At 40.5% G+C, this 25906-nt stretch overlaps 1 protein-coding gene across 1 annotated transcript; it reads left to right on the plus strand.

Annotated features, from left to right (window-relative positions):
• Nucleotides 1-1159: 1159 nt before the first annotated feature.
• On the plus strand, nucleotides 1160-22145 carry CB2H6orf163 (chromosome B2 C6orf163 homolog). The gene is made up of 5 exons (XM_030314584.1): nucleotides 1160-1307; nucleotides 5185-5279; nucleotides 6691-6798; nucleotides 13821-14023; nucleotides 21660-22145. The coding sequence occupies exons 1-5, from the start codon at nucleotides 1160-1162 to the stop codon at nucleotides 22093-22095; spliced, it is 990 nt and encodes a 329-aa protein (XP_030170444.1). The 3' UTR covers nucleotides 22096-22145.
• Nucleotides 22146-25906: the final 3761 nt, after the last annotated feature.

Raw genomic sequence — 25906 nt, forward strand, 5'->3', positions numbered from 1 at the left:
TATTAATTTTTCTCCTTTGCTGGGCTAAAAGAAATCAATTCTTTAAATAAAACATTTAATTTTTTTTAATGTTTACTTATTTTTGAAGGAGAGAGACAGTGTGAATGGCGGAGAGACAGGGAGACAGAATCCGAAGCAGGCTCCAGGCTCTGAGCTGTCAGCACAGAGCCCAACATGGGGCTCGAACTTGCAAACTGTGAGATCAAGACCTGAGCCAAAGTCGGACACTTAATGACAGAGCCACCCTGGTGCCCCTTTAAATAAACCATTTAAAAGAAAATGTAGGTTGAAAAATGATTCCTCCTGTTCTACCCCACCCCCAAAGATGTTCAGATCCTGATTCCTAGATCCTGTGATTATGTTACCTTATATGGCAGAAGGGACTTTGCAGATATGATCAAGTTAGGGATTTTGAGATGGGAAAATTACCCTTTATTATCCAGATGAGCCTGATATAATCTTAATCCTTATTAAGAAGGAGGCTGAAGATCAGGGGAAGAAGCATAGAGGTCCATGCACACAGGGGGAGAAAAGGCTACATCATGTGAGGCATGAGCCAAGGAATTCAGGTGGCCTCTAGAAGGTAAAAAAGGCAAGGAAACAGACTCTCCTGTAAAGCCTCCAGAAAGAACCAGCCCTGCTGACACCTTAATTTTAGCCTCATAAGACTCATTTTGAACCTCTGACCTCCAGAACTGCAAGAGAGTAAATGGTGTTGTTTTCAATCACTAAATGTGTGGTGATTTGTTACAGCAGCAATAGGAAACTAGTACAGAGAGTATCTGGGAAATGAATGGCTCTACCATGCTCCCTTTCCTCATTATTTCTAGTTGCTTTTATGAGCAAAGCTTGTCTTACCTAGCAACAGTTGCTAAGTAAGTTAACAGTTTAGTGCTAAAGTCTGGAAGAGAGCCACTGCTTAAATCTTCCCAAATCCAGTGCCCATACCTTATGTGGCAAAGGCTTTTAGAGCCGTTCTTTACCATTAGGCACAGAACCACTACCTAATCATGGCGAATCATTTCATCCTTACCAGCCTCTAACATCGTCCTAAAACCTTGATCCTCTTCTAGCTTCCTTAAACTTCCAGATTTTCTTAAAACTTTTATTTCTGATCTTGAGGGTACTTTAACTGCACATAGTAAAAGACATCTTAATTATGATCCGAAATCCGAATTACAGGAACTTTGTTTGCTGTGCTGTTTGTAATAAAATAATTCCACCAGCCCCTTTGGGGGAAACCTTCAAACGGATCCATGAATACAAGCCATTTAAGACACGCTTTTACACTCACAAAGATATACTGGGTAAGTAAATGCTGTTTTCCTTTGTTCTAATATTTGATGGCATTATGTGCTATTCTTTCTGCTATATTGACTTTTATCAGCTCTTCTGATCAAAGTTGCTTGTCTTGCAGGGGTGTCTGTTTGGCATGAAAAGAATATGGGTTGAAATCCAGCTTCTCTGCTTACCAGTTGTGTACCTTAGACAGTACACTTAGCCTCTCAGTGTGTTTCCTTATAGAGATGTTGGGAGTCCTATATTAAGTAGGGATATTAATACCTCTCTAGCAGGTTGGTTATGAGGCTTTAATGAAATACTTGTTGGCATATAATAGTAAACAGGAGTTCTTTTTGCCCTGGCCCATACTTTGGCAACTTCCTTACACATAGTAGAGGAAATACCTCCAAGTAACACCTTAATAAATAGTGAAGCTATAACCTTTACTAGTAGCTGGTGACATAAACATAGGTAGCATGGAGATAACCTGAGAATGTTTACTATACAAGCAAATCAGATTGTAATTACAGGTTTCCTTCTCTCCTTATCCCCATCAGAGTTTGTAGTCTGACTTTGAGCCTTAGAAATGTTTTCCTAAGGACTCTCCAGATACTTCTCTGATCCTCTCTTCCTTTATACCTGGTAAACTACTGATTTAATTTCACTCTTGATCTTTGAAAATATGAGAAACTAAAGAATGGAGAGTGTTTTGAAAAAACTACAGTACAGGGAGAGGTCAAATTGGAATCATCCTCTAAAAACATCAATACCCAAACTGACTTCAACTTCTAGTAAATGTTTAGTGTGACTTATTAATTACAATCTCTGATATGATTTGGCTTTTTACACCCAGGCCAGTGGATATCCATTCTTAGATATGCATTTAATGATTGACTTCTTATGCCTTCTGAGATATCTGAATCCAGATAAGCAAAATTAAATCTAACTAGGTAGAAATTAATATTTTATATACAGTGAACTGTATTTGTCATTGACTTTTTTATTAAAAAGTTTTTTTAATGTTTATTTTAGAGAGAGAGAGAGTGCACAAGTGGGGTTGGGACAGAGAGAGAGTGGAGACACAATCTGAAGCAGACTCCAGGCTCTGAGCTGTCAGTGCAGAGCCCAAGGTGGGGCTCAAATCCATGAGCCGTGAGGTCATGAACTCAGCCCAAGTCGGCACTTAACCAACTGAGCCACCCCAGCATCCCTGTCATTGACTGTTAAGTCAATGTTCTTAATGAGTAAACTCAAGAGTATGTGGGAATGTCTGTATAAATGTTAAATGAATATTGCATAGTGCAGTAGTCCTCAACCCTAGCAGTGCACACAGCTTTTAAAACATTTGTTTTTACAGGGCACCTGGGTGGCTCAGTTGGTTAAGCATTGGACTCTTGACTTCAGCTCAGGTCATGATGTCATGGTACATGAATGAGTTTGAGCCCTGCCAGTGCCGAGCCTACTTGGGATTCTCTGTCTCCCTCTCTCTCTCTGCCCCTCCCCAACTCGAGCTCCCTCTCTCTCTCTCTCTCTCTCTCTCTCTCTCTCTCAAAGTAAATAAACATTTAAAAAAATTTGTTTTTACTACAAATACAGAGTCATTGGATTTCATATTAATTCAACATAGACCCACTAAATTAGAACCTTCAGAATCAGGCTTCAGCATGTGTTGGTTTTTTATGTTTGTTTGTTTCATATGTTAATAGTTTTTATTTGGAAATAGTTTAAGACTCACAAGTGTTAACAACAGAGTTCCCATGTATTCCTCCAGTTTCTCTCATTGATATCTTACATAATGCTAGTATATAGTCAAAACCAGGAAATTGCTATTGGAATAATACTATTAACTCAGGTACAGAACTTATGTGCATTTTTTTCTTGTTTCATAGTTTCATGAAATTTATCATGTGTAGGGTTGTATAACCATCACCACAATCAGGACGTAGAGCTGCTCTGTCACCATAAAGGAACTCCCTTGTGTTACTCCTTACACACCCTAACCTGAACCCCTGGCAACCACTAATCTGTTCTCCATCACTATAATCTTACCCCTTTGAGATTGTTATATAAATTAAATCATATAATACATAACTTTCAAATTGGCTTTTTTCATTCAATATAATGCCCTTGAGATCCATCCAAGTTATTCTTTGTATCAGTAGTCTTTTCCTTTTTGAGTATTTTTTCTTTAAAGCTATGCGGGAATCCTCTTGTACAATCAGGGTTGAGAATAATATAAAATAATGGGATTTAGGCTAAAAAAGAATAATAGCAACCCACAGTTGTATCACATTTTTATGAAATTTAATACACTGATGGCCCATGCTCAGTCACCTTTCTTCCTAGATCTTTCATAATCATATCTGCACAGTGTTGAGCCTACAAAGTATATGTCCATCTCTACTATAGTATCCCCTGCCCTCTGTTTTTAGGTTCACTGATAATCTAGTATCATAGACTCTTAATGTCACCAAACATGGATGTTCATTTGCAGGTAACAGAAACACAACTCAGACTAGACCATGCATAAAATAGAATTTCTTGGCCTTTTAACAGAGAAACCCAAGCAGGATTTGGCTCCAGGGCTTTCAATGTAGCCACACTTGCTCTCAGTGAGTTGGCCTAATTGTTTACTCCTGCAACCAGGCTTACAGGAGAGGGGAAAAGAATAAAAGTTGTCCCAGACTGCTCTATGTGGCTGTTACCTCCAGCTTAGAAATCTCAGAGGGGGGAAAAAAAAAAGCTATGTTCTCCTTACATCCTTATATAAAATCCTAGAGAAGAGCCTGGTTAGCCCGGCTGGAGCATGTGCCCAATCCTGGGCTGATTATTATGGCCTGGAGGATGGGGACAATGTGATGGGACATGCAGGATGGCTGCAGTGATTTGCAGGGAACCCCCCCCCCCCTCCAGAACAACATGAAGTGAGAGAGGGACATTCTTGAGAAAAATGGTTTCTGTTACTGGAGGGAGAGCAGAGATACTGGGCAACCACATGTGTCTACAATGGTGTTGCCAAGCTGAGCACCGTAAGAGAGACACTGCAATATAAGACATGCTTTGTAATTTTAGGAAGTTAATTGTCAAGACCTAATCACATGAAAAGTTAATAATTCAACAAATCAAAGATGTGAGAAATAACTGGAATGAAGGGTAGGTAGCGTAAGAGGTTGGACTGGGGAGAAAGCTCACTATGTGTGTGACTTGAGCACTGAAAAGGCTCGTAGCCTGTGTACAAGTCCTGAGCCACCTCTCACAGTCCGCTCTGGCAGACAGAGATGGAGCTTGGCTGCAGGTCTCGCTCTATCTGTGTAGTCCTAGCTATCTGTGTAGTCCTCTAACCTATGTGGGCTTTTATTTTTTTGTCCGGGTAAGGAGGCTATCATTATGGGAATGTTATGTGGAAATTAAATGAGACCATTGACAGACAAGTACTAAACAGCTGCCCCCTTACTCCACAACTGAAACGGCTAAACCACAAAGATCTGCACATGAAGAAAGAAGGTTTGAGAGTGAAGAAAGCATTTTCTGCTGCCTCTTTCCCGAGGGAGAGAACGCCAGCATCCAGAGAGGGACAGGGAGACAGGAGCAGAATAATGTGCTAATATCACTTGAATATTCCCTCACTGTCCTATTTTAGGAACACAAAATGCTCTTTTCTGTCACTTTACCTCCCCAGTTGCCTATTGTATGGCCCAAGTGTGATGACAGGAACAGACTGTCTCAAGACCCAACGGTGCTGTGAGTTCCCTCTCATTAATTACGGAAAAGTGTACCCCTTTAAAGAAAAGATTGGCATCTCCTAAAAGGGTATATCTTTTAGATAACTCTAATAAATAGGTCATAGTGAAGAAGAAAAAACAGTCTGTGGATACTTGTGATTGTTTTTCCTCAAATGCACAGATATTGGGGCAGATATTCTGAATAAAGAAGAGCAATTCCAAGAGGAAATACTCAAAGAACGTATTGCAAAAGCAGAAGCTGATGTGTGGGTGCAGGTAAAAGAAACTGAATATCAACCTAAATGCATCTTTAGAGTTCTTTCACTTTTTGGATTTGTCTGAAACAATAAGCAGAACTGATTTTGAATCCTGGCTATCTGTGGGACCTTGGGCAAGTTCTCCAACTCTGCAGTCTTGGCTTCTTCAAATGTAAAAGAGGAACAATAATATTCTATAGGACTGTTGAAAGAGTTCAGTGAAATAATGTCAGGTGCATAGGAGCTGCTTAGTAAGAGGCAGACACCATTAGGAGCTCCCTTCCTTCTAAATTGCCCCTATGTGTGGATGACTCCTGCTTTTTTTATTCTCATTGGCTTAAAACTTCAACAACAAAAAAAGACACCCTTGTTGATAATTGTTTATTATCACTTAATATTTAATATGTAGACCATACATTTGTGCAGTGTGAAATACCCCTGACCAAGTGCTCTTCTTTTTTCCAAATGCTGCATTATCGCCTACTCTCCTTGCTCTCTTCTCTCCAAAGTCCTTGATACCTTGTCCCTGTGACTGCTGAGGGTCATAGGGGCAATTTGAGTGTATTGAGGTTCATAGATCGCAGACACTTAAGCAAAATCTCAATCCTCCAACCTCCACTTCTTCCTGAAGAATAACATAAACGACTTCCTGAAGAGAATTATGCTCCATGAGGGCAGGACAAGCCACAGTGCTTAGAGCATTATTTCTCAGTTCCTTTATAACATAGACATCATAGCAAATGGTGTTGGAACTGTCCAGCATTAGTACCAGCACAAGCTTGGTATTAAAGTACTTTGAAAGTGCAAAATGCACCAAGTGCAAAGGATATATGAATAAAAATCTTAGTAGTCCTCTATCTTTATCAATAATAGTAAAATTCAAATTAATTGCAAACCATCAATTATATACCCTAATATAAGGCAATGCTTTTGTGAGTAATCTACAATTTGAATGTCATCATATCTAATGATCTGGGCACTCTCTTCAAATAAAATAATAGAACCTCTTTCTGAACACCTGATGCAGAGGGTCTGGGATGGTGCTCAGCCTCCTTTCTCAGCAAATTCTTGCTTTGTGCATCTTTCCACTTCTCTGTATTTTCCAGATTTTCTGCGATGAGCATACATTACTTTGATAGTCAATCAAGCAAGAAATAAAGTGCCAAATAAAAGACAACCCAGCAGCTTATACTAAAACCCTCTTTAGCAGTTCACAAAACAGTGATGTTAGCCATGTTAGGTTGGGATGTGTTAGGGCATCTCTGGCTAAAGCAGCCAGTTTTCTGGGAGAGGTTTGAGATGGGAACGGAGCAAGTGATGAGGGGCCCCATAGTGGTTGTTAATTTTCAGTAAACATGAAAAATGTATGTTAATATAAGTGTACATATTAATATATAAATATTTATAAATTTGGACTGTTTCTTTCAAAGGCTGATAAACGCCAAAAACAAGCAATCGAGAAGGCACTTGAAGAAGCAAATGACAAACACAAAATGAATATTCAGATTCTGGAAGAAGAACATCAAAAAGACTTACAGGTTTTTATAATGGCTTGTTTGTTGTCTTTTTAAGAGTACATACATCAGTGGAAAGCTCTGGCAAAGGGAGAAGAGAAAAACAAAATCTGTAAAACCTTGATGGGTGTCTCCTGGAGGTTGGTCAGGAGACCCAGGATTTTCACAGAAGAGATGCTAGGCTCACAGATGAGAGGCAGCAGTGATGAATGGGTGCAGGAGAATCTCTGATGTATTGAACCCAAACCTTGATGGGGTTTCAAGGCCCAAAGGAGCCATCCTGCCTGCCTTACCCACCACATCTCTTGTGCCAGCCTCTCTTCTCTCTCATGGCCCTTTTCTGGGTCCTCAAACCTGAGTGTTCCACCTCCTTCCCACCTCAGGGTCTCTGTCAGAATGTCCTTCCCCCACCTCATCAGATTTAGCTCAAACATCACTACTTTACCTGAATCACTCTCCCCTTGACACCCTGTCCCCTTTTACACACATCACTGCAGTTAAATAGACTGTGTGATTACTTGTTGAATGTCTGACCTGCACACAACTGTAGCCTCCATTAGGGCTTGTCTCTCATTACCACTCTAGCCCGGTGTCCCATACAGGGCCTTGACTTAGAAGTGCTCAAGTTGGTGCTGAATGAAGAAATAGGCTGTTTTCTTCCTTCTCCTGGGTTCTCTGATTGCATCCTTTTCCCTAAATTTGCATTTACTGCAATACCAAGAGGGACCCTGAGCTGCTACTGAATATTTCCTGCAGTGCCAAAGGTCATAAAACAAAGGGTCCTCTTTGTAACCTGTAACCTGTTCGAACACACGATTGTAGGTAACTAGCAAACTTTCCAGGCAGAGGCCCAGGAATTCATTATTTAGTTCAGTACCTCAGTTACAAAAGCTGATCAAAGGAAAAGGATATAGAACTATTACATGTTGGCCACAGGAGGTATAGGAAAGGACATGGTATAGATGTGACAATTCATGGTCAGAGGCTGGAAGGAAAATGGCAGAAGTCTGGCCCCAGGTTTGGCCTAACTTAATAAGAACATAATTAACAAACAGTTCAGGGACCACTGGCCCCATTTATTCATTGTTTCAGCAATGAGCACCTACTGTATATCAGATCCTTATTTAGTCCTCAGGAAACTTGTTGGCAGCAAAGGGAGCTTTGCTTCTGGTTCCTAAAGGGTAGTGGGATCCTCCCTGCTTGGCACCAGTGGCCTGGTTCCCAAGAGGTTGGCTGCAGTGGTCCACACCCATTCCCTTTTTCAGTTCAAAACATGAAGAACGTTTCTAGCATGTCTAGGCAGGCCTACTGTTCAGCTGACATCTGCCAGGATGACCATAAGCATTTAAATACTTCTCTATCAGTTGATAGATAGCCACTCGCCAAGCTCCCTAACACCTAAGTCACCCTGGCTGCTTCCCCAGTCTCCAAGACCTCCCCCAATTAAAAGGGCTACCCCTTTAAATTGGTGGGAAACTCCAAAGCTGGACCCTGCCCCAATGCTGCAGCCAGAGTATGCACATTTAAAAATTTTTTTGTTTATTTATTTATTTTTGAGAGAGAGAGAGACAGAGTAAGCAGGGGAGGGGCAGAGAGAGAGGGAGAGAGACATAAAATCTGAAGCAGGCTCCAGGCTCTGAGCTGTCAGCACAGAGCCCGATGTGGGGCTCCAACTCACAAACGGTGAGATCATGACTTGAGCTAAGTCGGACACTTTACTGACTGAGCCACCCAGGTGCCCCAGTATTTTGAATATTGCTCCTGGCATTATGTTGTGCAGATAGAAGGATAATTTAGCTGTGATGCCTGTTTCAAGGAGCTCACATTGACTGTACCTCATATTGTCTTTGAGTGGAGTTGATACACTTAGTGCTAAAGTAGAGGAAGTCCTAAGAAAATGGAAAGGGGAAAAGTTACAAGGAGGTTGACCTTTCTAAAATAGTTGTCTAGGGTTTGGGAACTCACATTTATACTGCCATCTCAGGACATTTTTTATATAACAAAAGAGTGATTTATCTAAGAGGGATGCATAGGATTGTTTCAACTGTAGGATACCCAGACATAGACATCAGTACTGCTTCTCAGGGGGGTGTCTATGAACCACCTGCCTCAGAATCTGTTCACCTGGGAGCTTAACATGCAGATTCCCAGGCTCCACCTGACCTACAGAGTCAGGGGCAAGGTTTTTAACCAGCATTCTGTCTGATTCTTCTGTGTATTAAAGTTTAAGATTACCAATATATAGAGCAGAAAACCAAGCCCTTCTAAAACCAAATACCATTCAATTCTGGTATGTAGAAATCACTGTGTATTACTCTTTTATAACATTAAGAATTTGGCGTAAGTCTCAGATGCTTGCTGTTGAGTAAAATTTCAAGATCTTACCCAATGAACAGACATTATTTTGAAAAGATTTTTATATTAACTTATTCAAATACAATAATATTAAAAAGCAAATGATGAAATGGAACCTAAGGTAAAATCAGAGTAGAAAATATAATGAAGTCAGGAGTGAATTTAAAACTTAAAATTGTATGTGTGCATGAGTTCCTGTGCAATTTTCACTATTTGGGCCTTGAGCTTTCTGGCAGTCAATGCAAAGACGAAAATTCAATGAATCACCATATCCATTAGGTAAAAACAAATCAGATAGAGGGGCCCAGATATTCCTGCATGTGATAGCTGAGAGAAACTTCTCCTAAGGGAGACGTTGTGTCATAAATGTCTGTCAAACATCTGCACAGTAAATATGATGGGTTTCATGAGGCTGTTTCTTACAATATCTCAATATATGAGCTGATTTACTCAAAATGCATTTCAGTAAAAGTAATTTAACTGGGAGGCTTTCCACTGAATAAGAACACTGCCAAATAGTAAGTCACTGAATTATTTTTGTAGCTTTAAATATATATCCCACATGCTTTGTGAGGCAGTAAAATGATTTTGCTTTTAATACATCATTACATAAAGGAAGGACTCCATTTTAGTTCTTTGAATCCAAGTTCAGAACCCAGCCAAAATAAAGGGCTGGGGTGTCATTTTTAAATTCTATGATTCAAATAAAAATATTTTATGTACTACTTCATTTATCTAAAGCTCAACCATTCAGCCCTTTCAATTACTGAGAATACACTTGAAAACCCAGAAATAATTTAAAATATCCCCTGGGAATTTAAATAAAGGCCTCTGACTACAAGACAGAAACTCAGGCTTATTACTCATAGCAGAACCTTTCCATTCCCCACTCAAATGTTATTTACACTTACTTGACAGCCTGAGCCCAACAGATGTGGCTGCTCAACTTCACAAATCCAAAATAGATTAAATGCCAGCAACTAGAAATGACAAAAAGGAGCTCACAGACAGCAGTTAGAACAGAGAGTTCTCAGCACAATAGCATGTAAAGAACAAGAAACATTACAAAAACCAGGTATCAGATCTCCAAAAGCAAAGCAGTCTGGGGTCATTCATAACCGAGACAGGGAACCCAATAAACTTGAACGATTACTAAGTGTAGTACAAAGTATTTAGCTCAATACAATCATTCTCCTTTATCTACCAGCCTAGATCACCAAGAAATGTTAAAGTGTGTTCACTCTACTCTTTTTATGAAGTAAGGTAGACGTCACAGACACTTAGAGATATTTCCATTCAAAATGTTTTATTACCAAAAAGTTCTAGTCCTTTAAGAGGCAAAGCCTTCTGTAGTATGGAAAACCTAGCTGGCATTTCTAAACAGCCAATGTTTCCCTTAAAAATTTTTTCTAAATACATGAACTGAGGCCACTCTGGAGAGATTCTTAAAGTTGTTTTCTGTTGTTTTATTCATTTTGTTTAAAAATTTTCACCCTTGAAGTAGCCAAAGTGAGAAGTTGAAGACTTTCTTTCTCTTGAAAAAAACTGTAGTCTAACAAACATTTTAATTGTTGAGACACTTTTTTCTGCAAAGCTAAAATTATTTCAGTTTCCCATGAGATGTAGAGTTCAAAAGAAAGAGAGAGAGAAAGCAAGCAGTAGTGCTTACTGTAATTAGAAGGTTGTACAGGGTGTCTGGAATGAAAATACACTGATGAATCTCTTGAAGGACCCTAGCATCACGGCCAACAATGAAGCAAGAAACTGACATTAAGAACCCTGTTTTCTGTTCCTAGTTCTTTGACTGACTCACTATGAGAAATAACTTAATTTCTTTATGCTCTCTTGTTATCCCTGAAATAGAGATACAAATTTATGTTCAAATGAAAGTTTTGAAACTCTAGACAGAATTCATTGTTGCCTCCTTTCTTGCATAAAACACTCATTGCATGATTAAGTTGCTGGTTTCCTCCATGAGACAGTGAGTCCTTGAGGAGGAAGATTCTAGCCTTCTTTTTTTTTTTTTTTATATATATGAAATTTATTGACAAATTGGTTTCCATACAACACCCAGTGCTCATCCCAAAAGGTGCCCTCCTCAATACCCATCACCCACCCTCCCCTCCCTCCCACCCCCCATCAACCCTCAGTTTGTTCTCAGTTTTTTTTTTTTTTTAAATTTTTTTTTCAACGTTTTTTTATTTATTTTTGGGACAGAGAGAGACAGAGCATGAACGGGGGAGGGGCAGAGAGAGAGGGAGACACAGAATCGGAAACAGGCTCCAGGCTCCGAGCCATCAGCCCAGAGCCTGACGCGGGGCTCGAACCCACGGACCGCGAGATCGTGACCTGGCTGAAGTCGGACGCCCAACCGACTGCGCCACCCAGGCGCCCCTGTTCTCAGTTTTTAACAGTCTCTTATGCTTTGGCTGTCTCCCACTCTAACCTCTTTTTTTTTTTTTTCCTTCCCCTCCCCCATGGGTTCCTGTTAAGTTTCTCAGGATCCACATAAGAGTGAAACCATATGGTATCTGTCTTTCTCTGTATGGCTTATTTCACTTAGCATTACACTCTCCAGTTCCATCCACGTTGCTACAAAAGGCCATATTTCATTTTTTCTCATTGCCACATAGTATTCCATTGTGTATATATACCACAATTTCTTTATCCATTCATCAGTTGATGGACATTTAGGCTCTTTCCATAATTTGGCTATTGTTGAGAGTGCTGCTATGAACATTGGGGTACAAGTGCCCCTATGCATCAGCACTCCTGTATCCCTTGGATAAATTCCTAGCAGTGCTATTGCTGGGTCATAGGGTAGGTCTATTTTTAATTTTCTGAGGAACCTCCACACTGCTTTCCAGAGCGGCTGCACCAATTTGCATTCTCACCAACAGTGCAAGAGGGTTCCCGTTTTTCCACATCCTCTCCAGCATCTATAGTCTCCTGATTTGTTCATTTTGGCCACTCTGACTGGCGTGAGGTGATACCTGAGTGTGGTTTTGATTTGTATTTCCCTGATAAGGAGCGACGCTGAACATCTTTTCATGTGCCTGTTGGCCATCCGGATGTCTTCTTTAGAGAAGTGTCTATTCATGTTTTCTGCCCATTTCTTCACTGGGTTATTTGTTTTTCGGGTGTGGAGTTTGGTGAGCTCTTTATAGATTTTGGATACTAGCCCTTTGTCCGATATGTCATTTGCAAATATCTTTTCCCATTCCGTTGGTTGCCTTTTAGTTTTGTTGGTTGTTTCCTTTGCTGTGCAGAAGCTTTTTATCTTCATAAGGTCCCAGTAATTCACTTTTGCTTTTAATTCCCTTGCCTTTGGGGATGTGTCGAGTAAGAGATTGCTACGGCTGAGGTCAGAGAGGTCTTTTCCTGCTCTCTCCTCTAAGGTTTTGATGGTTTCCTGTCTCACATTTAGGTCCTTTATCCATTTTGAGTTTATTTTTGTAAATGGTGTGAGAAAGTGGTCTAGTTTCAACGTTCTGCATGTTGCTGTCCAGTTCTCCCAGCACCATTTGTTAAAGAGGCTGTCTTTTTTCCATTGGATGTTCTTTCCTGCTTTGTCAAAGATGAGTTGGCCATACATTTGTGGGTCTAGTTCTGGGGTTTCTATTCTATTCCATTGGTCTGTGTGTCTGTTTTTGTGCCAAGACCATGCTGTCTTGATGATGACAGCTTTGTAGTAGAGGCTAAAGTCTGGGATTGTGATGCCTCCTGCTTTGGTCTTCTTCTTCAAAATTCCTTTGGCTATTCGGGGCCTTTTGTGGTTCCATATGAATTTTAGGATTGCTTGTTCTAGTTTCGAGAAGAATGCTGGTGCAATTTTGATTGGGATTGCATTGAATGTGTAGATAGCTTTGGGTAGTATTGACATTTTGACAATATTTATTTTTCCAATCCATGAGCAGGGAATGTCTTTCCATTTCTTTAAAGAAGATTCTAGCCTTCTTATGTTTGTAGTGTGTGGGCCCAGCATGGTGCCTGGCACACAGTGGAGTTGGTTGGCATTTCCAGAATGGTTACAGGGTTTTCTTTGAGAATCTGTTTTTCTTGAGTCCTGGTTTGACTAGTGCCTCCTCACTTTACTTGGCCAAAGGCATCCACAGGTCCTTCTGCCCTGGAGTAATGGAGCATTTGTTCCTGTCCCTTTAGTGAACAAGAGAGGACCCCTCAACGCTAGTGAGCTGGAATGCCCAAATGGCAGGAGGACCGGCCAGCAAGCTCCTGTGACTAGAGTAATGGGCAACTGTTAGCTCTCTGAGTTCAGGCTCCCCCCGGCCCCCACACCCAGGAGACACTTTGGAGGCACAGTCATTATTTCTGTCATTTTCCAGGACTGACTTCCTAACAGAATCATATTATGTATTTCTAATTATGTGTAAAGATAATATGACACTATAGGATTTGGGACAATCAAGGAAAAAGAGACAGACCTATTTTCCCTTTTTTCATATTCCCTTCTAATATTACCTAAATAAATATTTATGCTATATAGTTTGCACATTTCTGGTGCATCATATAAATGAAAGTTTTCCATATTATACACACTCTTCTTTTAAATCATCAGTGTTCACAGGTGCACATTCCAGCAGGTTAATGAACTATGATTTGAATAACCTCTTAGTGTGCATTTTTAGACATCAAAGCTGCAACATCTAAAGCTGTCAAACTGTTTCTCAAAGGAAATGGCAGCTAAAACCAAGATAGAGATGCACCAAAACATGGAAGATGAACTACAGAGAGAACACCTGGCTGCAGAACAGCGCATGGTGCATAGAATCCAAAGGATTATGATGGAGTGCCACAGGGAGAAGGTCCAGGCTGTGGAGAAGGCCAGGGCTGAAGAGAGACAGATGGCCCAGGAGGCAATCCAGGCCCAGAAAAGGTATTCCAGAGAACACATTTGCAAATCAGTATCTTACTCTGGCCAAATCAACTTGGTGAAAGGGATAAGGTTGAGGCACATATTTCCCAGGGGCATAGAGAGAGGGAGACACAGAATCTGAAGCAGGCTCCAGGCTCTGAGCTGTCAGCACAGAGCCCAATGCGGGACCCGAACACACAAAGCACGGGATCATGACCTGTGCCAAGTCAGACACTCAACCAACTGAGCCATCCAGGTGCCCCTGTGTTTCTACATTTTTTTAAAGTTTATTTATTTAGCTTGAGAGAGAGAGAAAAAGCATGAGTGGGGGAGGTGCAGAGAGAGAGGAAGACAGAGAATCCTTTTTTGCATAAAACATTCATTGCACGATTAAGTTGCTGGTTTCCTCCACGAGACAGTGAGTACTCGAGGAGACTCTGAGCTGTCAGCACAGAGCCCAACGCAGGTCTCAAACTCACGAACTGTGAGATCATGACCCAGGCTGAAGTTGGATGTTTAATCGACTGAGCCACCCAGGCGCCCCTGTGTTTTTACATTTTTATTATGGAATATATCAAGCATAGAGAACAATATATAATACATTGTATAATGTGTGTGTATGTGTGTGTGGTTTAAACAAAAATAACATGAATATTCAATGACCTACCACTTATCTGAAGAGACCGAAAATTGCTAACACTTCTGAAGTTCCCACGTGAAGCTCCTCAATCATTTTTCCTTCCTCTCCACACTCTCAAGAGATAACTACCATCGTAAATAATGTGTTTTTCATTCTGATTCTCCAGTTTTAAGAGGCTAAGGAGAGAAATCAACAAATATTTCCCCATAAACACATAAAAGGCAATCTTCACATTCTCTAGCTGATATCATACACTAGCATGGATGTGTTACTTTTGGTCTTTTTCTTATTACACAAGTAATACACACTATAAATAAAATTGACACTTTGGAAATATATAGGGCAAAACTTGTTAAGCCCTGACTTACTGCTTTCCTACCCTCTCTGTCTCCCAAGGACTTCATTTTATTTTTTTTTTATTTTTTTTTTATATATGAAATTTATTGACAAATTGGTTTCCATACAAGGACTTCATTTTAAATAATGGGTCTGTCTCATTCGTGCCCTTTTGATGAACTATAGCCTTATGTTTTACATAATCACAAATACTTTTTACATAAATCAGATCACTTGTTTTTAAGAGTACCAAAGTAATCATTTTTTTAAAATGTTTATTTCTTGGGGCATCTGAGTAACTCAGTTGGTTAAGTGTCTGACTTTGGCTCAGGTCATGATCTCACAGTTGGTGAGTTTGAGCCCTGCATTGGCTCTGTGCTGACAGCTTGGAGCCTGGAGCCTGCTTTGGATTCTGTGTCTCCCTCTCTCTCTGCTCCACCCCCACCCCCACCCTGCTTGTGCTCTGTCTCTCTCTCTCTCTCTCAAAAATAAATAAACATTAAAAAAAATTAACGTTTATTTATTTATCTTGAGAGACAGAAAGAGAGAGAGAGCAGACATGAGCACAAGCAGGAGACAGGTAGAGAGAGAGGGAGAGAGAGAATCCCAAGCAGGCTCCACCCTCAGCACAGGTCCAAATGCAGGGCTCAATCTCATGACTGTGAGATCATGACCTGAGCTGAGATCAAGAGTTGGATGCTTAACCGACTGAGCCACCCATGTGCCCCCAAAGTAACCATTATTACGTATGCAATGAACATTTGATGGAATTGGCCAGTTTTAACAGGAAAACAGTCAGGATCCCTAGTGATTATTGGGACCAAGAGAAAAACCACAGTTTCCAGGTGTTAAGTGACTTGCCTAAGATCACATGGCTGCAGCAGCAGAACCAGGACTGAAACTTCTGTTTGCCATCTAGTCTAGGACTTGTCTCTTTTGCTTTGCTCTTTGACTTAACGAACAAATCGATTTGTGTGTAGTTAATGGGTAAAAATCTTCTTTGTTAGAACTGTTTAGAGCAGGGCCAAAGGTAAAGTCCTCTAAGAGTCTTATTTTGCAGATAAGTAAAAATGAGGGCTGCAGCTGTGGCTGTTTCAGTGGTACCTTTCTTCATGCATAGGCTATAAATCATCATTGAGGCAGAAGAAGGTATAAGAGGATTCTGGGAGAAAGGTAGAGAAGGCGGTAACTCCCAAATGAGTTGTGGTCCAATGTGGTGAAAGGTAGTATCCTCCTCTCCCTTCTCCCCACCCTACATCTACAGGAACTCTGCTCCTCCTTTAGGGGCTTCTGGAACCACTCCTCATGTGCCTGCAGTGTCTGCTCCTTCCCTCACTCTGTTGCCTTCACCACCACAAACCCCCTGCTGCCCCAGCCCTTTCTTCTCTGAGGTTTGAATAGAATATTTTCGATGACTGCCTTTTATTAAATCAGTTGACTAAAATTAGGGAACTGCCATGTCTGTTGTTTACGTGTATCCAACTGGAGTGTCCATTTTGTTCATTAATGTATTCCAAATGCCTGGAAGAGAGCTTGGCACAGGGTATGCATTCTTTAAATATTTATTAAACATGGGGGGCCTGGGTGGCTCAGTTGGTAAACATCTGACTCTTGTTTTCAGCCCAGGTCATAATCTCACAGTTCATGAGTTCAAGCCCAGAGTCAGGCTCTTCACTGGCAGCATGGAGCCTACTTGGGATTCTCTCTCTCTCTCTCTCTCTCTCTCTCTCTCTCTCTCTGCTCCTTCCCCGCTCCCTTACTGTCTCTCAAAATAAATAAACTTAAAAAATATATTTATTAAACAAAGTTTCAAATTTGTTCTAATTAGCTGAACTCACTCTGCAGTACATCAGATCTTATTTCTAGACATTGCTAGATTCCAGTGTTTCTTAGAGTATTTGCAGAAACCAATACATGGAGAAGGACAAGTGTTTAGAATTCAACTGTAGATCTTTTATTTGACTAGAAACTATCAAGACTTAAGTATTCCAAACACATACATATTATGACAAATATGTTAAATTCACAGAAAACGTTTTTGTGGACTGGGGTGATTAGATTCTAAATAGATTATCTAGGAGACACCATACTCTTTCGCTGGAAGGAAGGAGGGAAGGAAGAAAAAAAAGCAAGCAAGCAAGCAGTCAGGCAAGCTTTGCCTGGAAAGGTTCTTCTAAGTGTTTTCTAGTCCAAGACAAAGGCATGAATGAAGTGGCTGCTCAGGAATTTTGTGGTCATGGCTCTAATTCCTAATGATAGCTACCTTTTATTTACCACCTAGCACATGCAAGGCCCTTTGTGTGCTTCTCACTGAAGTCTTATATCCCTTCCTGAGGGATTCTATCATTCTCCATATCTTCAGATGAAAACCCTGAGACTTAAGAGAGAGACTGAGCAACCTCATTTAGAGGTCATGTAGAGAAGGTCATGTAGAGGAGAGGTGACAGAGCCTGATGTGAACCCTGGTCTATATGATACCGAAGCTTATGACCTTCCATTATACTACCCTTCTCATTTCACCAGAGCTTATAAAGTGTCTTCTGTGGATATGGTCCTGAGTTCTAGTGTGAGGAAATAAGGGTATTTCTTCAACATGTGAAGTAACTAAAGCATGGCTGCCCCACAGACCAAGGCTAGATGGGCAGGTACAAAGAACATGTAAGTGCTGGGAAAGCCCTGGAAAGGTCAAGTAACAAGGGTGCAAGCTGTGTGGTGAGGTAGGTTTGTTGGAGGCAGTTAGTCTTGGGTTGGGACTTGGAAGGAAGGAGATCCCATTTGTGAAAGACTGAAAAGAGTGAAGACAGCATGAGCAAACATGTAGAGGGGAAAGTGGGTAGTGTAATGATGTAGAACCAAGGGAAGGTTAAGAATGCAAATAACCCTGAGATATAAATGCACTGCTGAAGGGTGGTCTCTGGAGATGCGCCCACAACCAAACCTATATAATGCCTGTCGCCTCAGTTTGAGGGTATCACTAATCCTGCAAGACCAGCTTTCCAATTTCCTTTTATTTTTTAATTTTTAATGTTTATTTATTTTGAGAGAGAGAGACAGGCAGAGAGAGAGAAAGAGAGAGAGAATGAGTGGGGAGGGTCAGAGAGAGAGGGAGAGAATCCCAAATAGGCTCCACGCTGTCAGTGCAGAGCTGACGTGGGGCTCGATCCTACAAACCATGAGACCATAACCTGAGCCGAAATCAAGAGTTGGATGCTTAGCCAACTGAGCCACCCAGGTGCCCTTTGGTTCCCAGCTTCTCAGGCGGATAATCAGAATATATTTTCCTTACAACACAATGGTTATAACTGATTAAAATAGTGCTAACAGTCCTATAGTTCAAGTGAAAAAATGGATTAATAGCTTATTGTGGGCACATCAGGCAAATTTTCAACATCACCCTAAATACTTGATGACAAATGAGTTTGGGGAACAAATCCCTTTATAATTTAGGAATTGAAGAAATGGGGAAATGAAGCATTGGTTCATCCTGTCTTAAGAGAGCCAGGATTTTTACTGATAGACATAGAAAGGAGGTTGAAAAGTGTACTCTTAGCAAAATATATGGGGAAATGAAAAGTTCACTTAATAGGTAGAAGGGAAGGAATGGACAGATATTATTCTTTAAACTTGTGAGCTATATATCTTGTACCATTTCAACAGTGTCCCCAAAAAAGTGAGAGAAGGAGCTAAGAGAGGCCCTAAAGACCAAAGCACAAATTAATTGCTGGTATGGTTTTTCCATGCTTCATTTTTTCCCCAAGAGTCTAATGAGGTTGGATTATTATATATTAGTCTCTATTTTTTATTTAGCAATCTACGTTTTTAAAGTTTTTTTAAATCTTTATTTATTTTTGAGAGACAGACTGCGAGCAGGGAAGGGGCAGAGAGAGAGGAAGACACAGAATCCAAACTACGTTCCAGGTTCTGAGCTGTCAGCACAAAGCCTGAAGTGGGGATCAAACTCACAAAAACAAGTTCATGACCTGAGCCAAAGTCAGACGCTTAACTGACTGAAACACCCAGGCACCCCAATAATCTATTTTTCTTCTCTGAGAACCCATTTTGTAAAATATCAGACTGAATCATATATATATATATATATATATATATATATATATATACACACACACACACACACACACACACATATATATACACACACACACACACACACACACACATACACACACATATATAGGACACATACTAAAACTATTCAAAAATAGTTCATTTCTGGCCAGCACTACATGTAAATATGGTATGTAATTCTGAAATTCCAAGAATAGAGCCTCATAAAATTAGAGATGGCAGAAAGACCCCACCACTTACAGAAAGAAGCATAAACATTCACATCATGTCAGAGGGCCATTGGAGGTCATCGAGTTGAACCTGCCATCCCTTTTGTTGGATGCCTGCCAGGCACTGAGGAGCCTCCCGAGTGCTTCTGTAACAGGAATTTTGCAGGTGGTTGAAGTGGTTGGTTAAAATGCCAAATGCCTCTTCTTGTCATGTGCTTCCTAATGTGGATCCAAAATGTGCTCAGTCTCATCCTCACATCCACACTTGGCTTCTCACTCTCTGCGTAGTGATCCTTAAGAGACTTGAGAAGAGAGAGAGATTGTCCAAGCTTTCATTTGGAGGAGAAAAGAAAAAAACAAAAAGTACTAAGCCAGTTACTTTAGTCTTTCCTCATATGATATGATTTCTAGGCCCTCTTTTGAGAAAAAGAAATTATGGGTAATTTGTATTAAAAAATACTTAATTTAATTTTTTTTAAGACAGAGAGTGAGTAGGGGAGAGGGGCAGAGAGGGGGAGAGAGAGAGAATCTAAAGCAGGACAGGTAGTAAGTACTTAGTAAATGTTAACCCTTGTTATTAACCATAGATACAGCCTGACTGGTGGGAAAAGGGAGAAGAGAGACATAGCATTGCAGCTAGAGAGGTGAGGGGACAACTGATGTTTACCTCAAGATTGGGGAAGTTGGCCACGTTTGAAAGTCAAGTTGAAAGAATTGGAGACAATGAGAGAATTGTATCTTAGAAGAAAGCAGTTAGAAGAAGGGCAGATGCCAAGTCTTGGGATGATTGTGTTAGACTAGGAGGTGGGGGGGGGGAGGATTTTCATTAACAACCCTAAATATTTGAATCACATCTGTAAATTACTTGATTCTCAAATCTTTAGAGGTTCTACTCAAACTAGGTTAACCAAAGGCATCCACCAGAGTATCTTGCAGCAACTAAAAGCTTTCAACCTGGACTCAGACTGCCTAGGTTGCTCATTTTGCCACTTTACTAATTAAGTGAAATAGGGCAAATTATTTAACCTCTCCGAGCCTGTTTCCTCATCAGTAAAATAGGCGTAATAATAGATCTACCTCATGGGATTTGTTCTGAGGAAATATTGTGCAAATATATATATATGGGATGCTCATTTACTTGCCTTGCCTTGGACACGGTAAGAATTCAAAACAGTTGGCTGCTATAAATTTCATATAATTAAACACAAAACAACCAGAGGTCTGTGAACTCGTTCAGCAGTGGTTCTCAAAGTGTGATCCCAGGACTGCTCAGTGTCCCTAACACCCTTTCAGGGGTTCTTGAGGTCAAAGTATTTTCTTGATAATACTAAGATGTTATTTGCCTTTTCACTCTCATTACCTCACAAGTATATAGTGGCATTTTCTATGGTTTTATGATGTGTGATGTCACAACAGATTGAAACAATATGAAAAATCCATCTTCCTTGCTTTTAAGCTAGACAAGTAAAGAGTTTACAAAAAGAAATGTGAAATTATGCCACTTTTCTCACCAATTAAAAAAAATTAAGTTTATTCATTTTGAGAGAGACACAGAGCAATCAGGGGAGGGGCAGAGAGAGGGAGAGAGAGAGAATGCCAAGCAGGCTCCACACTGTCAGCACAGAGCACAAAGTGGGGCTTGAACTCATGAACCATGAGATCATGACTTGAGCCAAAACCAGAGTCAGACGCTCAACCAGCTGAGCCACCCAGGCACGCCTTCACCATTTTTTTTAATTTGGAAAATACATTTTTCATAAAAGGTAAGTTAATTACATTTAATAGATTTAATCATACCTTACATAAATTTATGAATATTTTTTAAATGTCTCACTTTTAATTATAATACTATCAGTGCCACTAGATATAATCCATATAAACAAAAGTCGTTTGGGTTCTTTGATCATTTTAAGAGTGAAAAGGTGTTTTGAGACCAAAAGGTTCAGGCGACTATCATAGAGTATTGTTCAGATAAAACTATGAGTACAATTTCCTCCCCTCTGGCTAAAGGGAAGTGCTGGACTGATACAGAGAAATACTTTCTCTAAGGGTTTGGAACTCTGACCCTACATTTCTTCATTTTTACACATTGCATTCATATTTTTCTAGCCAGAGAGGACACAGGTCCCTAAAACTACCAGATACTCGTCTAGTAGGCCTCGCCTTAGCCTCCAGCAGGAAACTCAGTGAGTGACCTCCCTGCTTGAAAAATATTTTTGAATTGTTGACAGTTAATGCAGTCCAAAAGCTCATTTCTACCTGCCTGTCTCAGACTGGTGGCTCATCTAAACAATGCAATAATGTCTCATCCATCTTAGGTGAAAGGCAACATCTTTTTGTTTTTAGCGGCTAACCCATCTAACTTATAAATCCATATCTTTTGTAGAATGGCCATGGAGGAACTTTTGAATACCGGTATAACAGCTATGAAGGATCAAAAGAAGAACGTGAGCCAACTGATAAAAGAAAAAGAACATGAAATGAACGTCTACTATTGTATGGCTCAGAGGCAGAAGCAAGAAGAGGTTCAGGAAGTGCTCCAAGAGGCAGAGAAGACACATCAGGCCACACTTGGAAATGTGATGGATAAGCTGGTTAACACCCAGGGGGAGCTGCTGTCCATAGTGAAACAACTAGGCATCATGACAAATTGGAAGGATTTCCTGGAGGAGGAATTGCAGGAAACAAGGGCAGCATTTCAAAAATACATCAATTATACATTTCCTAAGCTTTCACCAGGACATGCAGATTTTATTCTGCCAGAAAGAAAGAAAACACCTTCCAATCTTATTATTGAGGAGAATGAAACAACTCTTGATTAGAAGAAGTCTTTAACTGAAATTTCACTACAAAGCCATTGTTCCGAAGACTAAATAAATGAACTCAAAAACCATTTATTGATTCCCAGTTACGTGCAGGGTACAACAGGCTGTGGGCATTTTGATGGAAAACCAAAATACTCAAAAAGCACATTCCAGGCTACGTTGAGTTCTAAATCTAACTGAGGAGAGAAAAAAGTAAGAGGGACCAAAACTATTTAGGAGGGGAGAAGGTTTCTTGGAAGAAGTCCAAAGAAACTTCCATTAACTGGCTTTATTCATGTCTACATCAGACATGTAACTATTTTAGAAATTGTTGCCATTGAAAACAAGTTAAGAGTCATCCTTTTAGATTGTTCCCATTGTGGAGAGGTGTGTTAACGTCCAGTAAAGACTGTTTTTTGGTGAACTGCAACAGCATTGTAGGGAAAAAAAGCAATTTCCCTCAAATCCAGGAAGATAACATTTAAATTCTGGGAGCCCTATATAAAGTAATTCAGAGAGGACTCATTTATATTGGTCAGTTGTGAAAGAAAAATACATCTTTATTTATTTATTTCTTTAAACTTTTTAGAGAGAGAGAGAGCACGTGAGTGGGGCAGAGGGGCAGAGAGGCAGAGGGAGAGACAGAATCGTAAACACGTTCCACACTCAGTGTGGAGCCCAATGCAGGGCTCAATCCCAGGACCCTAGGATCATGACCTGAGCCAAAATAAAGAGCTGGACTCTCAATCACCCAGGCACCCCGAAAAATACATCTTTAGAGGTCAGTCTCCTGCTTCAGGAATAGGAAGTCTTCTTGTATCTATACTCGAGCCCAAGAGTGCTTTGAACCCACCTTCTTTGGGTTAAAATGCAGAAAACTTAAGTACCACAATGCTCAGGATCAATACATGTCAACATCTACTAAATTCGAATGAAAGAAAACCCAAGCCATACTAACTTCTCTAAAAATCTATCCACTCTAATGTAACATCCTTAAATTATTCATCACCAACTTATGTTGGTGACTTTGAAATAACAACTTGGAAAGCATTTTTCAGTAAATTAACAAGTACTGTTCTTGAGCAAGCCTTAAGTAGATTTGTTTACATTGACCATTCTTCAATTTCCGAATGGTAAAAATGGCAATTTGTTTACAATTGCATAATGGACTACACTCTCCTCAGTATGTAGCTTCCTGATATTGCAGGACCAGAACAATTCCTACTAACTGATTGCCTGCTTGCTGGAAGTACTAACATTTATATAGTGCTCTTTGCAGCTTTTTCATTTACTTCCTTCTTACAACAATCCGTGAGAAAGACAGGACAGGCATCTGTTACCCTATTTTTTTACAGATAACAAAATAAAAACTACTGTGTGTTCAGATATTTACATATGTGAAATACTTTAAAAACATTGATACTCAGTCCTCACAATGACTTTTGAAACTAATTATTATTGTCCCCTATTTATAGAGGGAAGCTTAGGCTAGGGAGGTTTAATAATTTTTCCCAGAGCACACAACTAATGACAGAGCTAAGGTTCAAAATATTACAAGGCACAGGCACATGGATGCAGCGAGAGAGAGAGAGAGAGAGACCTAAGGTTTTTCAGAATCCAGTGGATAATAACAGCAATCAACACTAGGAAGTGCTAGTGTGTGCCAGGCACGCTGAACATGGCATGTAAGAGGACTCATTCATTTTCACAGCAGTCTGTGAAAGGTACAAACCAGTAACACAGTCACAGATAGGTTAACTTTTTAAGTCATGCAGCTTGTAATAGTCACAGCCACAGAGTGTGGGTCTTCAGTCCATGGTTTTAGTCATTATTTTGTTCAGCCTGAACGCCAAGGCTTTGGTGTCTGCTGGGTACTCTGCAAGTCTTTGTCATGTCTTTGTGGATTCTGTGATGAGGACAGGAAGAACGTGGTATGTTCTCTATGTCATACATTATTTTTGTCTCGTAGAAGTCAAAGGAAGTCATACCTAACATTGTGGTATCTGAATTATTAGAGTCATCTACCAGATTCAAATATGAGCACATACCATAGGGGAACAGAAGGAAACTGTCTTTTGAAGGGATTCACTTTATGGCCGCACTTAAGTATGACTCCTTTGGCATCAGTGACACAGTGGGTAATGTGAAAAGAAAGCAGGCAATGTATTTTTGGTTTGGAAAAAGGAACCTAGCTTCTTAGTCTTCAACCAGATTGGAATAAATGAAATTATCTGTGTTTTTAATATTTTCCTTGTCCATACTACAGTCCCTGCTCCCACCTCAATCCCAACCAACAGCTTCCTTAGAGTTTTCAAAGTAATTTGGATCCATCAGAGGACTTACCTGCCCACTCTCACAAAATGCTAATCATCATCCTGTCATAGGGGGTGATCACAGGAGGTCCTATCAGGACAGACTGACCTGATCCCAGGCCCCATTTGCCACTCACCTCAGAGTCTGGAGTCAGCACCAACCATGGCAGGAGGGTCTTCTTTCACTTCTCTTGTTCTCACTCAGCTTTACCTCTCCAAGGGCCAGACCGAAGGAACGTCATCTTTGCCCTTACCCAAATCCTTCACCCTGATTTGATCACCTCAATCCATAGTTCTTCCTACTTTGAATGTTTTCCAGATAGTATACCCCTGAGAATTAACAATTCACAGTGGATACATAATGGCCCTAAGAAGCAAGAAAGGCTGATGGTAGACTAAAAATGAGATGTCACTCATATTTCCAGTGCCACATCCTTTTTTTTTTCAATATATGAAATTTATTGTCAAATTGGTTTCCATACAACACCCAGTGCTCATCCCAAAAGGTGCCCTCCTCAATACCCATCACCCACCCTCCCCTCCCTCCCACCCCGCATCAACCCTCAGTTTGTTCTCAGTTTTTAAGGGTCTCTTATGCTTTGGCTGTCTCCCACTCTAACCTCTTTTTTTTTTTTTCCTTCCCCTCCCCCATGGGTTTCTGTTAAGTTTCTCAGGATCCACATAAGAGTGAAAACATATGGTATCTGTCTTTCTCTGTATGACTTATTTCACTTAGCATAACATTCTCCAGTTCCATCCACGTTCCGGTGCCACATTCTATGGGACCTCTCAGTAGTCTCTTGTTTCTATGGCACTGATAAGGATGACCCTGATGGATTAAAAAATGATACACTGGAAAATATAGCAATGGCCACTTAACTGAGCATGTGCTGGGTATCAGACTGTGTGCTAGGTTCCTTACTAAATCTTGTCTTTTTTTTTTTTTATAAAAAAATTTTTTTAACGTTTATTTATTTTTGAGACAGAGAGAGACAGAGCATGAACAGGGGAGGAGCAGAAAGAGAGGAAGACACAGAATCTGAAACAGGCTCCAGGCTCTGAGCTGTTAGCACAGAGCTCGACATGGGGCTCAAACTCACGGACCGTGAGATCATGACCTGAGCCGAAGTCGGACGATTAACCGACCAAGCCACCCAGGCGCCCCCTAAATCTTGTCTTAATGAAATCTGATAGCAACCCTGTAAGCTTCCTACGAGGATCCCCACTTTGAAAATGAACAACCTGAGACTCAGAGAAGCAAAGTCACTTGCTGAAGATCACAGAACTTGTTTGACTTCAAGCCCATGTGTTTTCCACAATTACAGCATGACAGCCTAATTTAGTGCCTGTGTAAACACTGAGTAGCTGCCAATTCTATCAGGGCAAGTCTGAATTATTGTGCAGAATCTTGGCTGTTCCAGTGGTCGTGGCTGGGAGCCAAGAATGAAGGGGTGAAGAACTGGACAACTTTCTCCAATGTGCTTGATGAGCTCTCCCAGATACCAAGCCCCAGGGGT

Source organism: Lynx canadensis, chromosome B2 (assembly GCF_007474595.2).
Source record: "Lynx canadensis isolate LIC74 chromosome B2, mLynCan4.pri.v2, whole genome shotgun sequence".
NCBI classification, from domain to species: Eukaryota; Metazoa; Chordata; class Mammalia; order Carnivora; family Felidae; genus Lynx; species Lynx canadensis.

Excerpts from the sequence above, each read along its gene's own strand:
- CB2H6orf163 (XM_030314584.1), top strand. The coding sequence starts at position 1,160 with ATGATCCGAAATCCGAATTACAGGAACTTTGTTTGCTGTGCTGTTTGT. Across the intron at positions 1,308-5,184 it reads CACTCACAAAGATATACTGG|ATATTGGGGCAGATATTCTG; the intron begins GTAAGTAAATGC and ends TCAAATGCACAG. Across the intron at positions 6,799-13,820 it reads AACATCAAAAAGACTTACAG|GAAATGGCAGCTAAAACCAA; the intron begins GTTTTTATAATG and ends TGTTTCTCAAAG.